This window comes from Lepisosteus oculatus, chromosome 6 (assembly GCF_040954835.1).
Source record: "Lepisosteus oculatus isolate fLepOcu1 chromosome 6, fLepOcu1.hap2, whole genome shotgun sequence".
NCBI classification, from domain to species: Eukaryota; Metazoa; Chordata; class Actinopteri; order Semionotiformes; family Lepisosteidae; genus Lepisosteus; species Lepisosteus oculatus.
In genome coordinates, this window is record NC_090701.1 from 16,075,375 (window position 1) to 16,097,229 (window position 21,855).

Here is a 21,855-nt window from a genome sequence, read left to right on the forward strand (position 1 = left end):
TCTCTCATTTCTGTTGACTTCATTTTTTTATTTCGTTAAAAGAATTTGAGGGTCCATTGGACATCAAGATCACATGCATGTGATTACTTCTCTCCTAAATTAAAAACTTGAATCGTCCTCTGTAATCAGACATTTCTCACACATTTCCTGCTTTAACAAATTTAAAAGGCTAATAGTCTGCAAAAACATTATTTACCTGATTGGTTACTTCTAATGTTGTTGGGTTATAAGTAGTTATTCCATGTGTACCCACAGAAAAAACTCGTTTGTACCTGCAAAACAAAAAAACATACATTAAGACGCAATTTCCAGCTTTTGCAAGCTTCTTCGCACCCAAACCACAAACAGGATTAGCTTCATTTTTTTCTGCCATTCCCACCTGACAACACTTTACTTTTAGGCGTTGTTTTCAATGTTGAGATTAATCAGAATTAACTTTTTCTCACTTAATCAAGTGTTTTTTTTTAATGCAGGAGATAAAATAATTTTCTTTCATCAACATGTTAGAAGCTGTCGCTTATTTCCTTTCTGCAAACGTGATCAGCATTGTTTTAAAATTTGATGTGACAAATGGATTACGCTGAATACAGTACATGACACTACTTTCATTCGAAATCATTTTGTAGGACTTTTTCAAAAACTGCTGCAATGTTTGCTCAGCAATTTCAAGGTAATTTTAAGGTAAATTTGCATGCATTGAGAACACAGGCATGAGACTATTCTCATAACTACATATGAAAAGGGAAGCTCATATCTACATTGGTTATAAAGGTCTGCAGGAAGATGAAGCATTGCATCACTGAGCAAATGTGTATGGGATTACATGTTCGTCTCTTTCTCCTTTGTATTCCTGGCCCATCCTTCTGGGCTTAAAAGCCTACAAGATAATTCAGACAAGAAATAGCCCTGAACTGCTACAGTTATCATATTGCAGGTTCACAGAACCCCCACGCCCATCTGTATTTTGATCACATTGCAGAGAAAAATCAAAGCTTTCTTCCAGACTTTGGCACACGTTAGACAGGAAAATACAAGCCATCTCCTGCCATTCTGCTTATTAGCCACTAACCAGACCCTCTGGAGAGCAGATTTTACATCCATTTCCTGTCTCTGCACTATATTATTACATTTAGGCAACATGGAAGTAAGAGTTACTGCCCAAAATTATTTCTATTTAAAATGAGGGAAATCAATCATTGTGAATCAAGGTGGTGGAAGTTGTAAATGAAGCTGGGAAGTAAATAAAACTCATTTTTATTTTGTAAAAAAATGAAGTGATGGATATTAAATGTGCTTCTTCTGAAGAAATTTACTACGATACAATTTAAAATGTTAAAACGTTTGTTTTTTTCAAAAAGCAGTGCAGCTGGCTGAGTGTCACCCGAGTTGGGCAGGATATGGTCCTAGTTTCTTTGTGCTGTTACACAACAGGGCTGTGAGCTTGCAATGGCATCAGTGACAGACGCACTGCTTGTCTGCAACCCTCTACCCTAAGGCCCCATGGCACTTGCTGTGTGTTAAATTAGTAATGGCTCTTACTGACAGCAGTGTTGGAGGAGCATGTGCATGTATTCTCATTCTCACTGAACAGTACAGTGAAAACCATCATGTAATTGAATGTAACGTTCAGACCTATCCTAGCAATAGATGTCTAGCCATGTATATAGTAAGACAGAATAACAGCCACGTGCTTTAATAGCTGCAGAAACTCATTCCCTTCTACTACTGTAGGTGTTAAGAATAGGAATCTAACGAAATGACTCACACTCAAAGTGTGAAACCAACTTTTGTCACACAGGGAAGGATAAGCACTCATAGATAGATCAAAACAGGACAAACATTCAAATTGTGAAAGAAACTTCTTTCTGAGCATGTGTACTGTATATAAAAGCTGGGAAATCCTTGCAGTCTGTTCTGTGGGGCAGACACAGTGCACGTTCCTGTCCTTACTGAGCTCAATAAAACTGAATCTGCACAAGACTGTGCCCTGCTCCTCTGATGAAGAATTGCCCACAACACCAGGTATAGACATGTGCATTGCTGTGCAGGTTAAAACTGCAGCAAACCTCCACCAGAAAAAAAGCCTAGAAGCAGCCATATTTCAGGCTTTTCCCATTGCAAACGTCTTGATTGAAAATGAATAAAAATGCAGGAAATCCTAGCTTAGTAGTTTTAAGAGGTTCCTCATTCTGCATCTGTTGGTTGAAAAGCTGTTCAGAAATGTTCTGGAAACCCTTCAAACTATGACTATCTTAACAGTTACTGAGCTACAGAAGTGTACTCATGATGTTTTCTTCACTTTTACATTAATGCACAGGTAAATTAAATCAGGTAAAATCTGCAAAACACTGAAAAAAATACACATTTCCCATAGTAAAAACATCCAAACCATGAATCAGTGAGATTCTTTTTGTCTCATAATAAAAGGGGGAGCATATTGCTTCCCACAAACTCCCTCGTGGGCATGAAAAATGTGGTGTTTTCCACTGAAGACTAAAAGACAAGCCATGAATCAGTTCTTGAGCTGCTGTCATTGCACTGTTTGCCCTCCTCAGGAGGAAGAGCAAGAGCTTCCTCTACATGCTCTGCTAACTAATTCTAGCACATGGTGCACAACTTTATATTCACAAATCTAAATAAAAAACCAAATACAGACATTTATTGCTGTACTGAACTGCAATTTTAGAATAATAACAGTATCCATATAGCCTACATTATTTAACTGTCAGAATTTCTGAGAAGTCTGCTGTTACGACCCCAAGTGTCTAGGGGTAAAAGGGTGTAACATTTAAGATAATTCTTTTGGAAGCAGGTGGGTTTTGGTGAGGTACTAGGAAGCGTGATAACAAGGGTAAGGAACTAGAGTGGTGCCAAAGGAAAGAAAATAACAAACAAAATGGAGCTGGCTAGGACAGTGAGGGAAAGCTAATCTAACTACAAAAGAAAACCCGAAACACACGGTCTTCAGCGTCTTCAACACCCTAGCTAACCTGCACTGACTACCCAAAACCATACAAGACAAATGGCACTCACCCGTACTAAACTAGTGTACTAATACAAAATCAGCTAAGTGTGTAAAGTGTACTCAACAACCTAAACTAACCTTATAAACAAAAGTTCACACAAAAACACAAGTGAACCAGGAATACAAATAAGGGAAAACAAGAGTAATCAACAGGAACAGGGTACAAAGAACACAAAAGTTGCACATGTAACACTGGGGCAAGGTAATGGCAAAACAAGGATGAACACACAAACAAACGAAAGTACAAAGAAACTAACAAAAAAACAAAAAAACAACAAAGCCGAAGCTATACGAAAATACACACACACAAAGCAAAACAAACCAACAAACGAAGCCAAAGCAATAACCAGAAGCGAAGCGATAACCAAAACCAAACGGGACCGAAGTCAAACGAAAGGCCTCTCCTTGCTGAAAACCTCCATGTTACTGTATATGCAGAATAAGATGTGTTCTGATTGGCTGAGAGTTAATTGATGATGACGTCATACTGAAAGTGTGGTGTAATGGTGGGCCAATCGGGAAGGAAGAACAATCAAGGGTCAGCAGTGTGGACATAATAGAAAAAACACACACAGAACACACACTGGGACGTAACACTGCTCAAACGGAAAAATGCACTTGTTCTTAAAAAGCAATTACTGATTTACTTGGGGCGTGAGGAATTTAAATCCTGTCACTAATAGTTTCCTGATACAAGGGCCTAGCATAGCCGGTACTGATCAAACAGCAACTCACAACCCATTCAAACAAATCAATACAAACGCTGAGGCACAATACTGGAGTTCATGTAAAAGAAAATATTATTTTTTCCCCAACATTAACATTAATGAGAAAGTCAATGACATTTCGAAATGAAAGTTGAGGTGGCCCAAACTCTCCACACCCATTGCTGTTGCAATCACTGGATTACTTGGTTGTACTCACATTAACATCTGCTTTCAAAGATAAGTGACCTAAATGTACATTGTAACCTAACAATACTACATTTCCTATGTTGCATTATTCAAGAGTTGATATACTTGTCAACTCTTTTCAAAATGCATGAAATGGAAACAAAGGAGACACAATGTAAATCATACTGTAGGTAGACAAGACATCCCAAGACAGTTTTACTAAATATCTGAACTTTGCTATTTCTTGCATATTCTATGTCATTAATGTCATTAAATGTAAGAAATATTGTTGGTTAAAGGACTACAGCAAAAGAAAGCTTCTTTCTAGGGAAACACGGGGATAAAAATGTTGCCTATGAAAACAAAATGCTTGCGTCAAAGTTTTTTTTTTTCCCCTGTTTTCAAATGGTTTCTTCACATCCTCCACCCCCGACACTGATCACTCCTGTCACACATGAGAGAGTCTCTACTGTATATACAAGCTGGCACTCGCTTGTTTGTCAATGATATGGTATCACTTTTACATTCACAGAACAAGAATGCAGGACACTTTATAAGCAGCCCACTCTAGAGTCACATTAATTTAAAGCTTTTTCCCCCTATAATAAGTAACACCACCCGTCAGTTACAGTACGTACTATCAATGCCACAAATGCATGCAGGAAATCCATTCTTTCACTGATGGATCTTTTATTGAAAACAGGGAGCTTTCATTTGGCACTGTTTAATATTAGACCAATAAGTGAGCTTTTACCATCTATTTGGGAAAAAACCCAGTATATCCGTGTGTAGAGCTGTACAACTCTAATGTAAGCACAAAACTCAGAATGGGAAATCACCAGATTGATATCACATCAGATCTTCAAGTGTTTCAGAGTGCTGGAGCACTAACAGTAATGGAAATAAAAGGCAGCGAGCTGGTCATTGACAAAGTAGCAGTGATTACTACTGAAGGAAGAAAGTCTTCCGGCATGTGAATGTGAGTGAGCAAAATATCTAACAGAATAAATCCTTCAAATGTAATTAACAGCTTATTCTTTAAACCCATATTTAGTTCTCAATTACTCGAACAGGAATTGCTATGGATGGTGAAACCAAGTGCAATTCAGTTTATCCAATTTCCAGGCTAATCAGCTGCTATTGTGAAATTAATAAGCAGTTTCCACACATCCCCCCACCTGTTGCCCCAAAAGAGCATTGTGTGCCAAATCATACATCTGCCCAAAGACCAAGACAAGCAGTCATGGTTTCAGTTTGGCTGCATCGTGTTCAGGAAATGGAGTCTAAGGTCAGAGACTGTGCACCTGACCCCCAACCGTGCAGGTTCAGGGCTATCCTCATCCTCATTAGGCAATAGTTACTGTACGCACAGAGGTCTTCAGCACACGTACAATTAATAGCATCAATGTTGATATTGTTCATCCAAATGCATTCTCTAGCTTTCCCTTACCCCCTTAACCTCCTGCCTTCTGTGGCATGATGGGATTGTTCGTTTTCCTTCTGCATCAGTGCCAATTCGTCCAATTCCTCCCTCTGCTATCCAATGATTACTGTAGTATAAATTCCTACATACTTTTTGTAACCCTCTTACTGTACAAATGATATTATTTAAAGATCGCCTGCTTCATTTTTGAAAATACCTTATTGAACCCTGCTGTATGTCTGCTGTGCTTCAGTGCAATAGGGCTCGTGAATTGCAGACAATTAAAACTATGGAACTGCATTCAAAAAGCTATAATTCAAGTACATGCTTTTAGGTCCTTGTCAATGATACCTTTATGTCATGACTGGGTTGCTTTTGAATATTAAAGAGTTTACAGGAGATAATGGTTCCATAATTCCATAATGGTTGAAACATCTTTTTTTACGTTTCTTCCGTAGACTCTGTTGGATTCCCTTAAGAAATGGTACAAGGAGATAAAATGCGTCAAAAAATCTTCAACATATGACCAGTTTAAAATGTAAATTGTTCTGGCTAATCACTAAACTTTTACAAACATTTCTCTTTACCGTCATAAAAATACACTCTATGGCTGGGATCTTGATACACAGTAAAGCACTATAACTAGTATGTGTAACAATCAAAGTGACAAAACAAGGTACACTTTTTAAATGTATGATTAATCTGCATTCACATTTAGATGTGTAAGCATCTTGCATATGAAAAAATCTATTCCAAATTCATTAGTGGAAGATAAACGTTAGCCAAGATAGTGACAAAAAAAAATCTTGAAATAGGAGCTGAACTCCATTGTAGCGCTGAATGTGAAAATATACAGGGAACAAAATCTCATTCCATGGGTGGTGCCAGGAAACCTCACTTTCATCGCTTTGCGGACAATGGCTCTGACATTTAATATGACCTTGTTATATAGTCATGGTGCAGCTAAATTAAGATTGTACTTAATTATTCATAACATGCTTGTTTACCTAAATGAAGCATGCCAACGGAACATTACAAAAACCGTTAAAAATCTCATTATTTTGTTAGTGGGATGTACTGTATTTGGCCATTGAGATTTCTTATTTAAATGGGGTCTCTTCACTCCAAATACCCTGTTTTGTTCTGTGCTCTCCTCCTCTACCACAAGGCTCTGTGTATTCCCTCTCCATTCTCCTGGTTTCACAGCCCGTTTCCTACTAATCATAGTACAATTACAGAATACAGTGCACAGCCAGCAGCCATGTCACTCTGCAACTCACACCTGGCAACCCACTGAAGATAAGCAGGTGTGAGCCTGGTCAGTACTTGGATGGGAGACCTCCTGGGAGAAACTAAGGTTGTGGCTGGAAGAGGTGTTAGTGGGGCCAGTAGGGGGCGCTCACTATGCCCCAGCATAGTGACGGGGACATTATACTGTAAAAAGGCGCCCACCTTCAGACGAGATGTAAAACCAAGGTCCTGATTCTCTGATTCTCAATAAAAATCCAAGGGTGTTTCTCGAAAAGACCAAAATTCCAGACCAAATTTCCCCATCGGCTTTTACCAATCATGGCCTCCTAATAATCCCCATCTATCCATCTATTGGCTTCATCAGTCTGTTCTCCTCCACACTGATTGCTGGTGTGTGTTTAGTGTACTAGCACACTATGGCTGCCACATCATCCAGGCGGTGGTATACATGGTGGTGGAGGAGAGTCCCCATTACCTGTACAGCACTTTGAGTGGAGTGTCCAGAAAAGCACTATATAATTGGAAGGAATTATTAAATTATTATTATAATTAGTGCATGTAATAAGCCATTGTAAAACAAAGAATGATATGTATAGTAATAAGTTACTCTCAAAAATACTAATAATGTATAGTAAAACTATAATGAACTTGCAGTGAAAGTGATGCTCGTGTTTTTTGCAAGATTTTTGCTGCAGCACTGATTTCTACGCCATCAGCCTGCTGCAGTATATACCTTTCTTACAGCTTCTTTCGATTGCTTTAGCATTTGATCTGCCACTTTTGCATGCTTGACAGCACCAGTAGTAGACTCTATCGTTGTTGCACCACACTGAATTTTTACCAAAAAATTGTAAGAGCTGCTCTTTGCTCTATTGGTGACAGTTTCTTAAAAATATAATCTTCAAGCTACACAAGCATATGATAGAGATATCAGTTTTCAGTTTCAAGTCTTATCTGTGAGTTTCTGACTTGGTTTCAATTGTTTTGTTTCCCTTCTCACCACCCTTAAATGCCATGGCAGGCATACTCTTTGTGCGCCTACATAGCTAATGAAGAAGCATATACAGTATATACTGTAACATTAAGATGACAACCTGAAACAGCAGACTAAGAAAATACAGTAGTGACCAAATTTGTACAGAGTATTCTAAGTGATTCCTTAGTACATTACGCAATCTGAATGTAACATCCCTTGATTTAAATTCTACACTTAATTATACATCCTCGCATTTTGTTTGCCTTCTTATCTGCTTTTTCACATATTGTAAGAAAAACTGTAAAAGATGTGTCAATATACTGTGAATACCTCAGCTTTTCTCATTTTCATTTTTTGTCTGTTGTTGCTAGGCAGTCCAGAGGCTTGCCTGACAGTCAGCATCCTTGGTTTTGGCTGCTATCTCTGAATCTGTTAAAATGAGGTATTCCTGCAAAACTCATGAATGTATGCACATATAAGCACATGTGTATAGATACATACTCTGATCTCGGTATTTATTGTGGTTGTGCCTGCTCTTGTAACTGTTTTGGTCTTAAATTACTTGAGAATAACAATCAAATAATTTAAAAAAAAATGGAAAAACAATCTAGACTGTTTTTTTCTGCTGCTCTGTACCTGTTTAAATTCCCCTCCCGTATTCAATGTTACAATGTAAAACTCTGTTAATCCTCATAATAAGGAGACTTGGGCATTTAGAAAAGTTGTGCTAAGAATTTAGATTGAACTAAAATGGTGTCGTGCCACGTTTTACTACAGATTTACGGTAGTATGGTATAAGTCATGAATCATATTTAATTACTTTATCCCTCACAAACATACACAGTTTTCTTTCAGCTGAAAATGTTATCAGACAGATTATTACAGTATGTGACAGGCAAAGATATCCAGGGACCATGGAAAGCAGTACAGTACAGCAGCCAGCCAAAGCAGCTTGCTCTAATGACTGCCCTTTCACAATGCTCACAGGAACCTCAGAGTATTAGACAGAAGACCCTGTCAAAGGCACTTCAACACTGGGTTCTTTGCCTTCCAAAAGAACAGAGTGTGCGACAGACACGCCGCTTAAAAAAGTGGCATTCATCCCAGTGCAGACACAGACATTTCTGCTTCAGAAAAGACATCATGAGTGTCACCAGTGCTGGCTGTTTTATTCTGAAGGCATAGTGATCCATTTTTTTCCCTCAATTACAATGCCCACTTTCTTGCTTTTTTTAAATTATTTTTGCAGAGAAAAAAACCCTACTGATCATTCTGAGGACAAGAACAATGCGGACCTAAATCCGAAATAACACACTAAGGCACACCCAGAGTACAGTACTTCAAAGGGAAGAATGTACAAAATGTCATGTCCCGAGAAAGTCCTCCAAAAGACTGAATCATCTCCTGCCTGTGTGGTATTCAAAGTTCCATTTGAAATGTGGATACATTGTATTTACATATACTGTATAAGAAATGTACTGTAGATGTTGAGATTAATGCATGATGCAGGCTCACAATGCGTCTCCTGGCTGGCTTGGTTTTAGCCAACAAACAGCAACAGGTACTGCAGTACCTGGCATTTTGCTGGAGAAGAGATTGCCAGGTTTTCAAAAATGCCAAACATATATTTATTTAAGTTTATATACTAGCTTATAAATGCACATACCTTACACTAAGTTGTGTATATATTTGAAAGTTTTAAATGTGTTCACTGACAAAAAATTATACAGTAAAGTATAATACACCACACCACATTTATTTCTCATTATTTCCCACATAATTCATAGTTTAGAAAGAACTTAATGACAGTAAAAACTTTTTGGGTGAATAATATAACTCCACAGTCTACAGTTTATTCCAAAAATGAAATGTTTTTCTCTTTTGTTAGAAGAGATTTCTACTCAATTCTCCCTATTCCATCACTTTCACCTCATATATACAGTTTCAACTGTAACAAATTTCATGTAACACCTCATTTATTCAGAGTGCCTAAATGGCAAAAAGGCTGTACTAAGCCCTTTCACTGAAATTGGAATTAAATAATGAAATATTGTGATTGAGAATAACTGAGAGGTGACTCACATCTTGCTGTTATTCAGATGTTTTCTTATAGAACAGGGGAGACACAAATATACAGACAGAGGCGCACATACACAGAGAGGCAATTTTCCCAGAAGCCAATTACCCTCACAGTATAACTTTGGACGGTGGGAAGGAACCAGAGCACCTTGAAGAAATCCACATAAGCTTGGGGAGAACATGCAAACTCCACACAAATAGCATTCTAGGTCTGAAATTGAACCCAGGCCCCCAGCGCTGCGAGGCAGCAATGCTAACCACTGTGAAACTTACAAGGATTTATCATGATAAATACATAATAAAGATCAATCTTAAAGTTTATTGGTACATACATACACAATATCTAGAAGCTAAAGACATGATTTTTTTCTACACACAATATCATGACATAATTATATGACCAATTAACAGAATTAATTAATTAAGTTGAAAGAAGTGGTTATTTAAGCCTAAATCTGTGTATTAATTGATTACTTGATTTAAAACATGAGTACATCTCAAGAACTCCTTGCAACTAACATCTTTTCATAAAACCCCTTTTCAAATTCCACAGGTGTATCTATAAACCCTCTGTATCTTTCTTATAACCTGTTCTTCATGCTGCTCTTAGCCAGCACTGGACAGAATTCAGAATGTCATAAATCTCAAAACCTACAGTTCTACACTATACTGCTCCTGCTTAAAACCTGCTGACTCTTCTACTATAATGCACACATTACCAGAAAATAAGGCATCAAATGACATTGGGGCTCCCTCCTCTGTTCATAAAATGATTAAATGAACTTCCACTCAAGGTATGGGGCTTGGCATGTCAAGATCACTTAAAAACTAAGGCAATATGCAAAACAACAAAACATGGGTTTAATTTCTCTGACCTTACTTATTAAAAAAAAACTAGTTAAATGAGCCTCTTGGAAGCTTTCTGTTTTCTATCCTCTACCAATTCTAAACTACACAGGAATTACAGAATTACATACCCCCACGTGAAAGAAAACTGTAAAGTACTCTCAGACTGAGATGCAACTTTATCCTTTCGCTGCCTGGTCAACACTAGGCTCTCTAGGCTGGTTGCAAAAGCTCTTGCAGGCTTATCTTTCACATCTGTGGCAGCGACAGGAAGAAAGCAAGTGCTACACATGAAAAGAACAGATTTAGTTACACAATAGAAAGTAAAAGAAAAATAATATAAAAAAACAGTTCCATTGTTAACAGATTAAACAGAAAATATTGCTGAAGCCTGCCTTCAGACTTACATTTACTAAAGATTTACAAGGAATAGAGTGCTGTTCAGGGTAAAGTACAATACCATGCAAGATCAATTGCTTCGGTCAGCACCTAATACATAGCATCCACTAACAGCACAGCACTTCATAAACCCCTGGAAAATAACATGAGACAAAGGTGGTTCCTTCTCAGTGGAAATGTCTCCACCCTGCCAGGTAAGGGAGACACATAAGTACTCTTACAGTAGATCCATTTAAAGAAAGGTTATTGGAAAAAACTTAAACAGCTAAAAATAACATTTTAAAAATATTATTTAATTACTGGAGAGAATATGAATTTAGAAATTGCGGGTTTTAACTAACCTGCTAGATTAAAATAATTCATCTTATCAAGATGGCCAAGATTTACAATCTCCACTACCATTTATATAGCGGGGGATTTTTCAGGACTAATCTGAATGAAATACCCTTTAATAATGAATGAAAGAAACAACAGCTATGGCACACCTGGGATTTGAACCCACAACCTCCAAGTCACACATTTTACTATTATACTTTGTCATTTACTGTGATGTCTGCAGATTTCCAGGAAACACTCTTAATGATATGGTCCAATTCTTACCTCTTTTGTCATTTTCATAGAATGTGCACTTTTAATTCAATTAACAGAAAATATATACAATACAGTGAAGGCTCATTTCAATTTGCTGTTTGACTTTAACTGAAAACTTTATTCATGAGTAACAAATTAGTGCACTTCCCCCTTCCTTTAATCTTGTCTTCCTTTCTTGAGCAACACCCCACAGCGAGGGTAACTACTGAAATACAATGTGACAAAACGGAAGCACGTTTTGAGGAAAGGATAAAACAGCACTTTGAAAACTCCTATTTCCCCGAATTCCCAGTGCACACAAGGAGAACAGGGTCATTGTTAAATCAGCATGGCTCAGTCTCTTGAATTTTGGCATCATCAGCTTGCAGTTTCTGTCAACTCCTTATCTTTCAGTTTCCGTTACAACCACATTCCACAGTTTCTTTCTGACAGAACACCTCAACAGCTGAGTAACTCGAAGCCAGCACATTTTTAATGAATATGTATGCTTACCTGCCTTCCTGTTACGTGAACACCTTATTATATTTCACCTGAAATGAAGCTTCCATTTACTTTTCCTTCCAATTACAGTGCAGTGATTGATTGAAACATGTAACATACAGCACGCTGTGGCAGTGACACCCATCCTTACAATTTAGCAAGCCAGGCACTCAGCATTTGCTACCAGAGCATCTTTTCAGATGCCGATCAGGACTTCACTCAAATTTAAACAATTTCAAAATTTTCTAGCTCAAGCATATGCAAAAGCAAAAGCACAAAAAAGACTTCTAACGTTAAAAGAGAAAAGGGCCTTCCTCTTTCCTTTCCTCTTGGTTAATGTGGTTTTCTACTAATAAACCAAATTAGGGAACATGCTTGTAACCAATGATAATTCTAGTAAACTGTCAAAATGATCTGGTTAATGTACACAGCATTTGGAAAGTATTATATTACAAAAAAAACCTTTTTAATGGCTAGTAAAATCTATGCAGACATATCCGAAGTGCATAAATAACCTACACAAATGAAGAATTTCCTAAACATTTCACATGAGGCGTAAAAACATAAAATAATCTACTTTCTTGTACGGTCCATAGGAGTTTAATCCCCAAGTTAAAATCATGAAGTGCAATGTACCAATATGTCCATTTATACCATCTAAAAAGCAAAATGGACCATTTTGCACAAATAAAATGCACGAGAAACAAAAATATGCACTATATGCACTTAGGAAAATTCAAGCCAAAGTGAAAACTCAAGCCAATATTGGTAGATTATAAAATTAAAGCACCAAAGAAATATCTCAATTTCTTAAGGTGAATTGAGATTAATTTTGGCACCCGCTCGATTTGAGTCCTACACTACAAGCTGAACGGGAGCCTCATATTTTTATATTCAACTAAATGAAAGAAACCAGATGTAAATGCAGAGCACATGTAAATATTACCAATCAGTTTGGATTTTAGAGATCTGGATACAAACAGTAAGTGAGGTATCTTTCTAAATATTTTAAGGTCAAACAGACATTATGTCGATATCCTTCAGAGAAAACTTTCTTGGATGCTACATGCGCTCCACCGAAACAATCACTGTCGGAGCGAGTCACTTCTTACTGACTCTGCCAGTTTCGGTGACAACAGCTTTAAAAGCACCACTTGGAAGGGTGATGCAGCAGCCACTGATAATGCTGTCAGTCAGTTCACAAGCACACACACGGACAAGGGTCACTGTTTTGTACCAACTCAAAGATGCCTTGAATAGCTCAGAACAAACCCAACTTCATACCTGGCCAAGAGCTGTCAGTTTGCAAATCCAAGTCATAATCATCTAAAGCACACAGCCTAAATTCAAACTACCCATGTCTGCAAGGCAGGATTTATTCTGTTCTTTGAACAATGATCTTGGCAGATTGAGCAATACTCTATGGCTTAATACAGCCCTTCTACATAGAACATTACACATTTTCTTGGAAGTGAAGAACTGCTGTTAGTACATTAGTGTAATTTTCAGTGGGGGGACAAAATTCCCTGACCCAAAAGTAGTGACCAATGAATCATGACGTGACTGAATGAAACATGGCTTTCAGAAACAACTTCTGAATTTGTGATGTAACAATACTTCTGATAGACTAAGAAAACAATTGTAGGGGTTCCTAGTCTCAAAAGCCTTTAAGGTGCCGATTTTGGAATCACTGCATTTCTTGGGGAACTTAAAAATTCCAACTTTCAAATAAAAATGAACGTTTCTTAAATTGTTAAATAAGTGTTCAATTAAGCCAACAATGCAGCAGGAGGAAAAAAAAGATCAGGGCTTGAGCCCCGATTTACTGGATGAGAGAATTCAAATCAAAACCAGCGAGTGCAGCATTTGGCGGTAAAAAGAAATATTTGACCAAAACAGCTAAAAAGCTATTGAATCGCCTTTTCCCACCTGGACCCCAAAGACCTTCTAATGAACTGGACAGAAAACATGGATTTAACATATTTTACAAAGTCATGGCAGACTCCAGATTTGAGAGTTGCTTCCTGAAGATTTCTGTGATAAAAATATTACTACGGATTATAATGAAAACCAAACGGTGTAATAAGAAGGAATGGCAAATAAAACAGGCGCATGCAATTTCTACATAAACATCAGGACCATCCAGCATTACAGATATATGCCCTACTGTACATCTGTGGAATGACAATGTTAGACAAGGTGCTTCTACCACCATCACAAGACTTTGTCACGTACTTTATGTCTCCACTGGAGAGTGCATTTTACCAAGTATGAGAGTTTGTCCCTTCAATGCTCGATTCATGACACCACATTGGCGTGAGCAGAGCATGAAATGGACTCCAATAACTGAGTCCGGGTCAGTGTTTACATTTCAACAGCTTTGTTACAAATGAATACAAAATCTTAAGCATGGAATGTAGTAAACCTGTTTTATCAACAGAAAAGTGCACAATTAGCTTTACCACCCCTTTAAAAAAATGCAGACAATTCCAGCCCCTGAATCGGCAAATCCATCTGAATGCTCTTGAGCAGTCATGGCTTAATGGGCATTTATATTTCATGAGCATGATTGATCCATCCAAGTAAAGAAAGTTTTAAAATATTCAGGCCGGTGCCCATAAAAATGAACCTTATGAACACATTCCACTGGGTCCAGAGGATGACAAGCTTCTCTTTTTAGCAATACAAGGACGTAATAAGAATAAACAAGCCAACATCAGCCATGTTCGTCTCCAACCTCTTTCTCAATTTTATCAATAGTTTTTTTCCACCAGTACGAATACTGTTCTAATGTAACTGCAGTACTATACAGTACCTCCTAAATCTGCACAGAAGCAAATAATATAGCCCTACAATCCATAACTACAATATTCTTTTACTACAGTATTTGCAGCTCGTCACCACTATTATAAAAAGGTTGTTTAAATCATATAGTTGAGAGCAGAAGAGATACACATTATTTGTGTGATGACTGCCAGGCACTAAAGGCTAAATAAAAGAGAAACCACTCTTATACATGAACTATACTTTAGTCTCACCATACTCCAAGCATATAAGTTAAAATGTTAACTGCAGAATGGCAAACTACTGTATATGCAGCATACTGGCCTTAACAGTTCAACCAATTTTCAGACTTGTCATGGATGTCTAAAATTGAAATGACATGAAATAGTATAGGACATCATGGTCCCTATAAATATTCACAGAACAACAAGAAGGACAAAGCACACTCCAGTATTTTAAAAATAAGAAAATAAAACAATTTAAGTAGTAAATAACTCTGTTAACATTCTGGGTATGTCAGCTCTGTCTCAGTCGCTGTACTCACAGAACAAAATCTTTCATAACTGCTTTACATATAGTCAAATTAAAGAAATCAATAAGAATAAAGTAAAATACATTAAGTTTATTTTCACAAGACGAGAAAAACTAGTTGATATTTTTCAAAGTTTTAATATGCACAATTGTTCCTTTGAGAGATATATGAATATCATGGACATCTTGAAAATCAAATTCTCATGAGACAGACAATTATATGATTCAGTGTGTGCCATCATTCTGTGCACTCTTCATTTCATCTTCAGCAATTATTTTCTATTTAATTAAAAAACAAGTTGATTTAAAATAACCGAAATAGAAACTCTATAAAGGGTTTATTTTAAATAGATCAACATAGATCAGTTAATCAGCTAGTTCTAAAAACACAACCTCACATGCTGCTTTTGACAGTGTATAAACTTATAATAAACTCATTTTTTAACTCAATACCTGTAACGGAGACTATTTGCCAGCTGTATGCACTTTAAGTACTTTCCATAAGAAGGCTATATGAAGAACTTTTACTATGTATTATAATACAGCCATATAAAAGAAGAAATGATAACATTAAATGCATTAATAATTACAGTATGAGCCTCAAATTTCTGTCCATCCTGCATTTATATCCTTAATTGTGAGTATGGGCATACAGTATGTGTTCAATACCATCAATGCCCTATATTTAGACAACTGTAATGAATCTACCTTTTTGAGAAGAGAAGAATTAAAGTTAATTTAGCTAATTTAGTTAATTAAAGTAGCTCTAGCAACAATTGACTTTGATGACATTCCACTTGAAGACATTCTGCTGTTTCTGCATGGATTGTGCTGCTGGCTTTAACTTCTGCAGAATTATAGGAACACCCTCGGCTGTTCAGGGGGTAACTGGGGATATTTTAAGGGGTTTAACAACTCCTTATTTTTGACCCAGTTAGTGTATGTCACTGATCACTGACAACCCCCAAAATTAATTAGCTTATGTGGTTTTAAACCAAGTTGTAGAACATACCCACAAGCCCAAAATAGCACACTCCAGCCTGGCAGGCCTATAGCAAGTGTAAAAATTCAGAAGATAAAAACGACACTTCCCCCACCCAGAAAGCCAGACAGAACAACTCGTACAGTATTTGCATCTCATCTTGTTGCTACCATGCATATCTACAAAACACAAGAAAACTTTCCAATTCCAATGTCTAACAATTAAAAGTCAATAAGCTGGACAGTGTCAAACAGACTAGAACAGCCCTCACAGATCTTCAGCTTGGCTGGTAATGGAGGAGCACTCCAAGCTTGCTAAGTGACTTCTTAATTACACAAAACATCTTCCATGTTCTGTGTTGTATGATGAGAGTAGAATGATCTGGGACGAACCTTAGGTTGTGATTCTAAGGCTGGCTGTAAGAAGTACTTTCAATAAGTTTAGTGCAGAAAGGAAAGAGTCTTGTGCCTACTGTATATACACATGAACCATATACATCAAAAACCTTATGTGAATTTATGCCTTCAATGGTCCTGGTGGTAGAAAAAGTAAAACATTAAAAGGATAATTTCTACTGGTGCCTTTCCAACAGGAGAAAATGAAGCTAATAAGTGATTAATTTAATCCTCTAATTCAGCCATAGAGGATTCAAGCAATATTCTCTTTCTCCAATGCTTTGCGGATATTGAGGGCTTTTAGCAGTATGGAATATGCAAGGCAGCAAGGCTGTTGTGGTCACTGCCCTTATTTACTTCAGGAAATGGCTGCATGAGATCCTAGGATCAATTAACTACCCAATGGGCTAGATGGGCGAATGGCCTCCTGTTGTTTGCAGGCTCTCTTAGGTTTCCTCCTAACAATGCTGAAGGAAAGGTTTGAAAGTCTCCAGATTGACTTTTTTGCTGATGTTTAAGTTGTCTGTGTCAGCTTTTAGAAAGCCCGTATGGCAACAAATAATAAAATCATTCAGCAAGTGGGTTTGGGTGTCAGAGGCATTGGAAATGACCACAGTGAGTCACCTCAACTGAAATTTAGTTTATTTTATAAAGAAAACAGGTGCTGGACATGACACTGTCCTTAATATGCCAACAACGTACCCAAAAGGCACTGGAAACTTCTACTGCAGCGTTTTGCACTTAATGGAAAAGCAAAGTAACTAAAGTTAATTAGGGCTTTTGTCAAAAGTTAAAAGCTTCAAAGGTTCAACGATTTGCTGTCTGCAAAAGATTCAACAGTAGCTCTAAGCCTTTGAAGGTTTATTAGGTATTCACGCAGTGGTGTGCATGGCAGTTATACACCATGTATATTTAATTTACTTGTATAACCAACTACACTAGTAGTGTTAACTCATCCTATGCGTTTAATATTGAAAGCACTGCTGTCGTCACATAACAGTTAAACCCTTAAGCTAAGCCATGTTCTCCCACCTGTCTATTTTAGAATTAATCTCATCCAGTAGGTCACGATCTTACCAATGGTTAAGGTTCTCAAAATCTACCCCCCCCCCCACCACACACACACGGCTGTAACACAATCTAATAAGTTTATTTTAGGGAGTACAAAACTGCTACTGTGTATGGCTTAATATTTAACTTGTATTAAAAAAAGATGTAAATCTTCTTTCCCTCATTTATATGGATTACTAGCAACAATCTTCAATGAAATAGATGAATAAATTATTACATTGCATACCAATACACTACGCAAACCTCTAATAAAGACACAAGGCTCAAACTGATCCCATTTGCTACAAAGCTTTTGGTTTCCATACTTTTACTGAATGGTGCCTTGTAAAGTTTATATGTAATATGGTATGCAATTTATGTCTTATATTTCATGATAGCATGCAAAATTTTGAATCAAAGCTTTATAATAACTTATGTAGTTCAGTCACAAGAAAAATAACAAAATAGCAAAATGGCACATTTCAGTTCAGCAATAATGTATTATATAAAATATTTTAAGCTTTCCTTATATTCCTATTGTGTTCTTTTTGCAATTTCATTATTCTGAACTACAAAAACTACAGTGCTGACTATGGAAGCTTTTGTATTCATTAATCTAATTTTTAGCATTTTAATTGATAGAATCAGGCAACAAAAACAGGATCAAAGTACCTTCATTGCCTAATCTTTCTGAACTAAAAATATGCTTTCTTTCTCCTTTACCCGACAATACACATTATGTGCTCCTGAACATGATCAACAGCCTAGATATAACACTGCAGTAAACAATCTTTATACGGATCATTGTTCTTTCTATGAGGGCAATTACCTACATATAATATTTGGCACCAGTCCTCTACAATTCCTTCAGAAAGTGTTTTTTAAAGGTTTCAGAATGCATCACTCCTTTCAAAAAATTATACTACGTCTGCCTAATATAATTAGACCTTCTGCCTTTCTGCATTAATCTATATAGAGCATATAACTAACATTTGGATCACAGCTAAAGTTAAACAAGAACTACAAAAAATAGAAAAAGAAACTTGAACAGTACTTCATTAATAGCACCAACATCAAATGAAATATTCCAAGAACACTGCATGATAGTATAATAAAGTACATTGAGCACTTAAAACTAAAACTCTCAACTGAGTGTAGCACTGTACAGTCAGGATCTATATAGTCACTACAAGTGGAATTCTGCAGCAACAAACATCTCAACATCAACTGCTACCTTGCACAAAAAATCATCATATTATTCTGCATATCTATACCATACGGACATACCATCGGGGGCTCCCCACAAAACCTTAATTGGTAAACCGGACTTGGCTTTATTGGCAGTGTGTTGCTCCAATATACTGATGAGATGAAGACGTTCTTATCCTTCCAAGTGGGGTTTATTTCTGTGTTTTTGTTTCTTGATTTGCACCATGCTTGACATTCAAAAGGTTCAATCACTCCACCACCTGTGGCCAATCAACACTCTCACTAATGCGTGTGCAACAGAGTCATTCAAGTGTATCACAGTCAGTCACTAATCATCAATTAATCAAAATCACACCAACCATTTAATTAATATCTAAATTTATCCTAAAGACATATATGCACAGAGTGCTACGTTCTAAGAACTAAGATACATAAGCTAAAAACAGAAGAAAACACTTACTTTCCCCTCCAGGAGTGCTTTGTTGTGTAGAAACAGGCTAAGTCTTTATTGTCTTTGAGGATATTCATCTTCCAGCAAGGCCTAAAAACAAAAAAACAGCATATGAAAGATTTACTCAAAAGTTAAATTTGATTAAATCGGTATGGAACTACATTTTAAATTACACAAAGGCAGAAAATTATTTAAGAAATTAAAATAGTTATAGTGGGACAGTGAGTCAAAACTGGGCTCTTTTATGAATGTTACAGAACAAATTTGCATTTTAATACAAAATTCTGAACAAAAACCTCACTAGAGTGAACACTTTCCCACTTCTTCACCCTCAAATGCAAGTCTCAAATTTGCATTCAGCTTTTTTCCTCCTGTAACAAGTTTTGCAGACGTAAATCGAACATTAATAACACTAAACACCAATCCAGATGTGGATTCCAGATGAACCCAAATATGCCACTAATCATAGGCCTTTACAATTAAAAAAAATCCAAAAAAATATCCCACCTAATTAAACAAATCAATCATAGATTATTATTTACAAAGGATTCACTATAAAATTTAATACATAGATTACCAAAAGCAACATGCTTATCTGCCACTTCTGTCAAGTGTATGTCTGACAAAGCACAGAGATACTTTCTAAGAATGCTTTTAAGGCAGTAGAAGCCAATCTCCCTATAGGGTAAGCTTTAAGGCAAAACATGGGTTCATTTTTCTTCTGCATAGAGCTAATCATCTGTCCTTTGCATGAAGAAATTGCAATCATGTAGACAAAATGAATAGACCTTAATCATTCCATAAAGCAGTTCCTGTACATTATAAAATAGGTTTCCACCTTTACATACTGTAGATTTCAGAACATTGTTTTCAGCTGCAATAAAAGGCCCATGTACTTTAAATCGCATTTTTAAACTGTGACTGTATTAAAAAAACACGTTGTCTAAGAAATCACAGTAATCATATTAAAGATATGAAAAGAAGATCTTAACACAAAAACAGGAGGAAGTAGCTGTAACCAGGATTTAAAAACATGCCAGAATACCGTGATCTTTTCACACAGTTTCCTGTTGAAAAAAACAGCCCTAAGCAGCAACTGACTTTGACCTTTTGTAGCTCACATTCCCAAAATACAATCCATGCAACTTTCACAGTATCTATCCAAATTCAACTGTTGATTGAAAAACAAACTCCAGCTATAAGACAGAAGTAGTAGCAAATGAGAAAAGGCATTCGACAATTAAAACTTTTCCAACATTATCATGGGGATAAAATCACCTTGGCATCAGGAACAATGACTGCATTTACATGGTAAAGTATTGGGAACATAAAGCAACCAGAATTTTGGAAAAGGGCATATATAAAAATATTTTGAACACTCTGCTTTCACATGGAATTCTCCTATTCCACTAACATTCTGTATTTGACTGACAAATGGAATATCACCGTCTTTCCCTTAAGGGTGAGTGCAAACTTAGTTCAGCTCTTCATAGGAGGTGGAAAAAATGCTTGGTGGCTTGTTATGAACAAAGACGTATCCCTGATTAACAACAGAAAGTAGACTGTGATTAGAAAAATGTATCAAAATTAATTCATCTTGAATTTGGTATTTGTGATGAAACTGTAAGAATCACTTATGCTCAAACCAGAAAGCAGTCTGTTGGCAGTACTGAAAGTAAAAATCTTACAAATGTACTGTTTTTGCACACAAAACTTTACACAAGGCAGGTAAGGTGTCTTGCAGGCGATAACAGATAACCCTTATCTGTGTGGAACAGCCCAACACCACAAACATAAACAGAAAAAGATCTACACACGTACACACAACTGCATACAAATTGGGAACCTACATAATAACCACCTCCTGCTCTGAAAGGAATATTCAGTATCAAAATAAAATGATCACAGTAAATACAACAGTTCACCTCTGCATACATTATGACTCCTTGACAGAAAGATTAGTGGCTATCACAAGTTTTGTTATTAAAAGGCCTCATTAATAAGATGGTAAAAGAAATCTAAGAGAGGAAAACATGTAAGCAGTTTATGCAAGCGACAGGAACGTTCTTAATATATCTTATTTTGTACAACTTATAACATTCATGTTTTTTGTGTCCCATTTGAATTTTTTCACACATATTCAGTTTAACTCCCCAATGACCTGCAAATTGATACAGGTGACACAATGTAAGTAAAGAACAGAACTCATTGCAAAGGGTTATTTTATCATGCTACTGAACGATTAGTGTTCTGTCATGACCAACATTCGTTTCCATCTTAAAAAGGAAGATGCAATTCTTCTGCAAAATAACAAAAACGTCTAAAACATAAACACGTTAAAAGTAACATTAAAGGCACAACTATACCACAATTATCAGCCACAAATCACAAAAATAATTACAGCACCATATTTTCATTCATTTTCAATAGGATAAGGATAAATATATAAACAGCAAATTAAAATTACTTGGCCTCTTTGATCTACAATGT

General features: G+C 36.6%; 1 protein-coding gene across 7 annotated transcripts in view; it reads right to left on the reverse strand.

Moving 5' to 3' along the window:
• LOC102693828 (dnaJ homolog subfamily C member 13) overlaps positions 1-21,855 on the reverse strand; it is an 82,276-nt gene that overhangs the window by 53,211 nt on the left and 7,210 nt on the right. For 4 of the 7 annotated variants that reach the window (XM_069191015.1, XM_069191014.1, XM_069191013.1 and 1 more), the window contains exons 2-4: positions 19,375-19,455; positions 10,625-10,777; positions 197-272 (exon numbers count right to left, since the gene is read on the reverse strand). In XM_069191015.1, the coding sequence (XP_069047116.1) occupies positions 197-272; positions 10,625-10,777; positions 19,375-19,442 (297 nt within the window). In that variant the 5' untranslated portion in view covers positions 19,443-19,455. The remainder of the gene's footprint in view (positions 1-196; positions 273-10,624; positions 10,778-19,374; positions 19,456-21,855) is intronic. The other 3 variants (XM_069191019.1, XM_069191018.1, XM_069191017.1) reach the window with 1 other exon arrangement.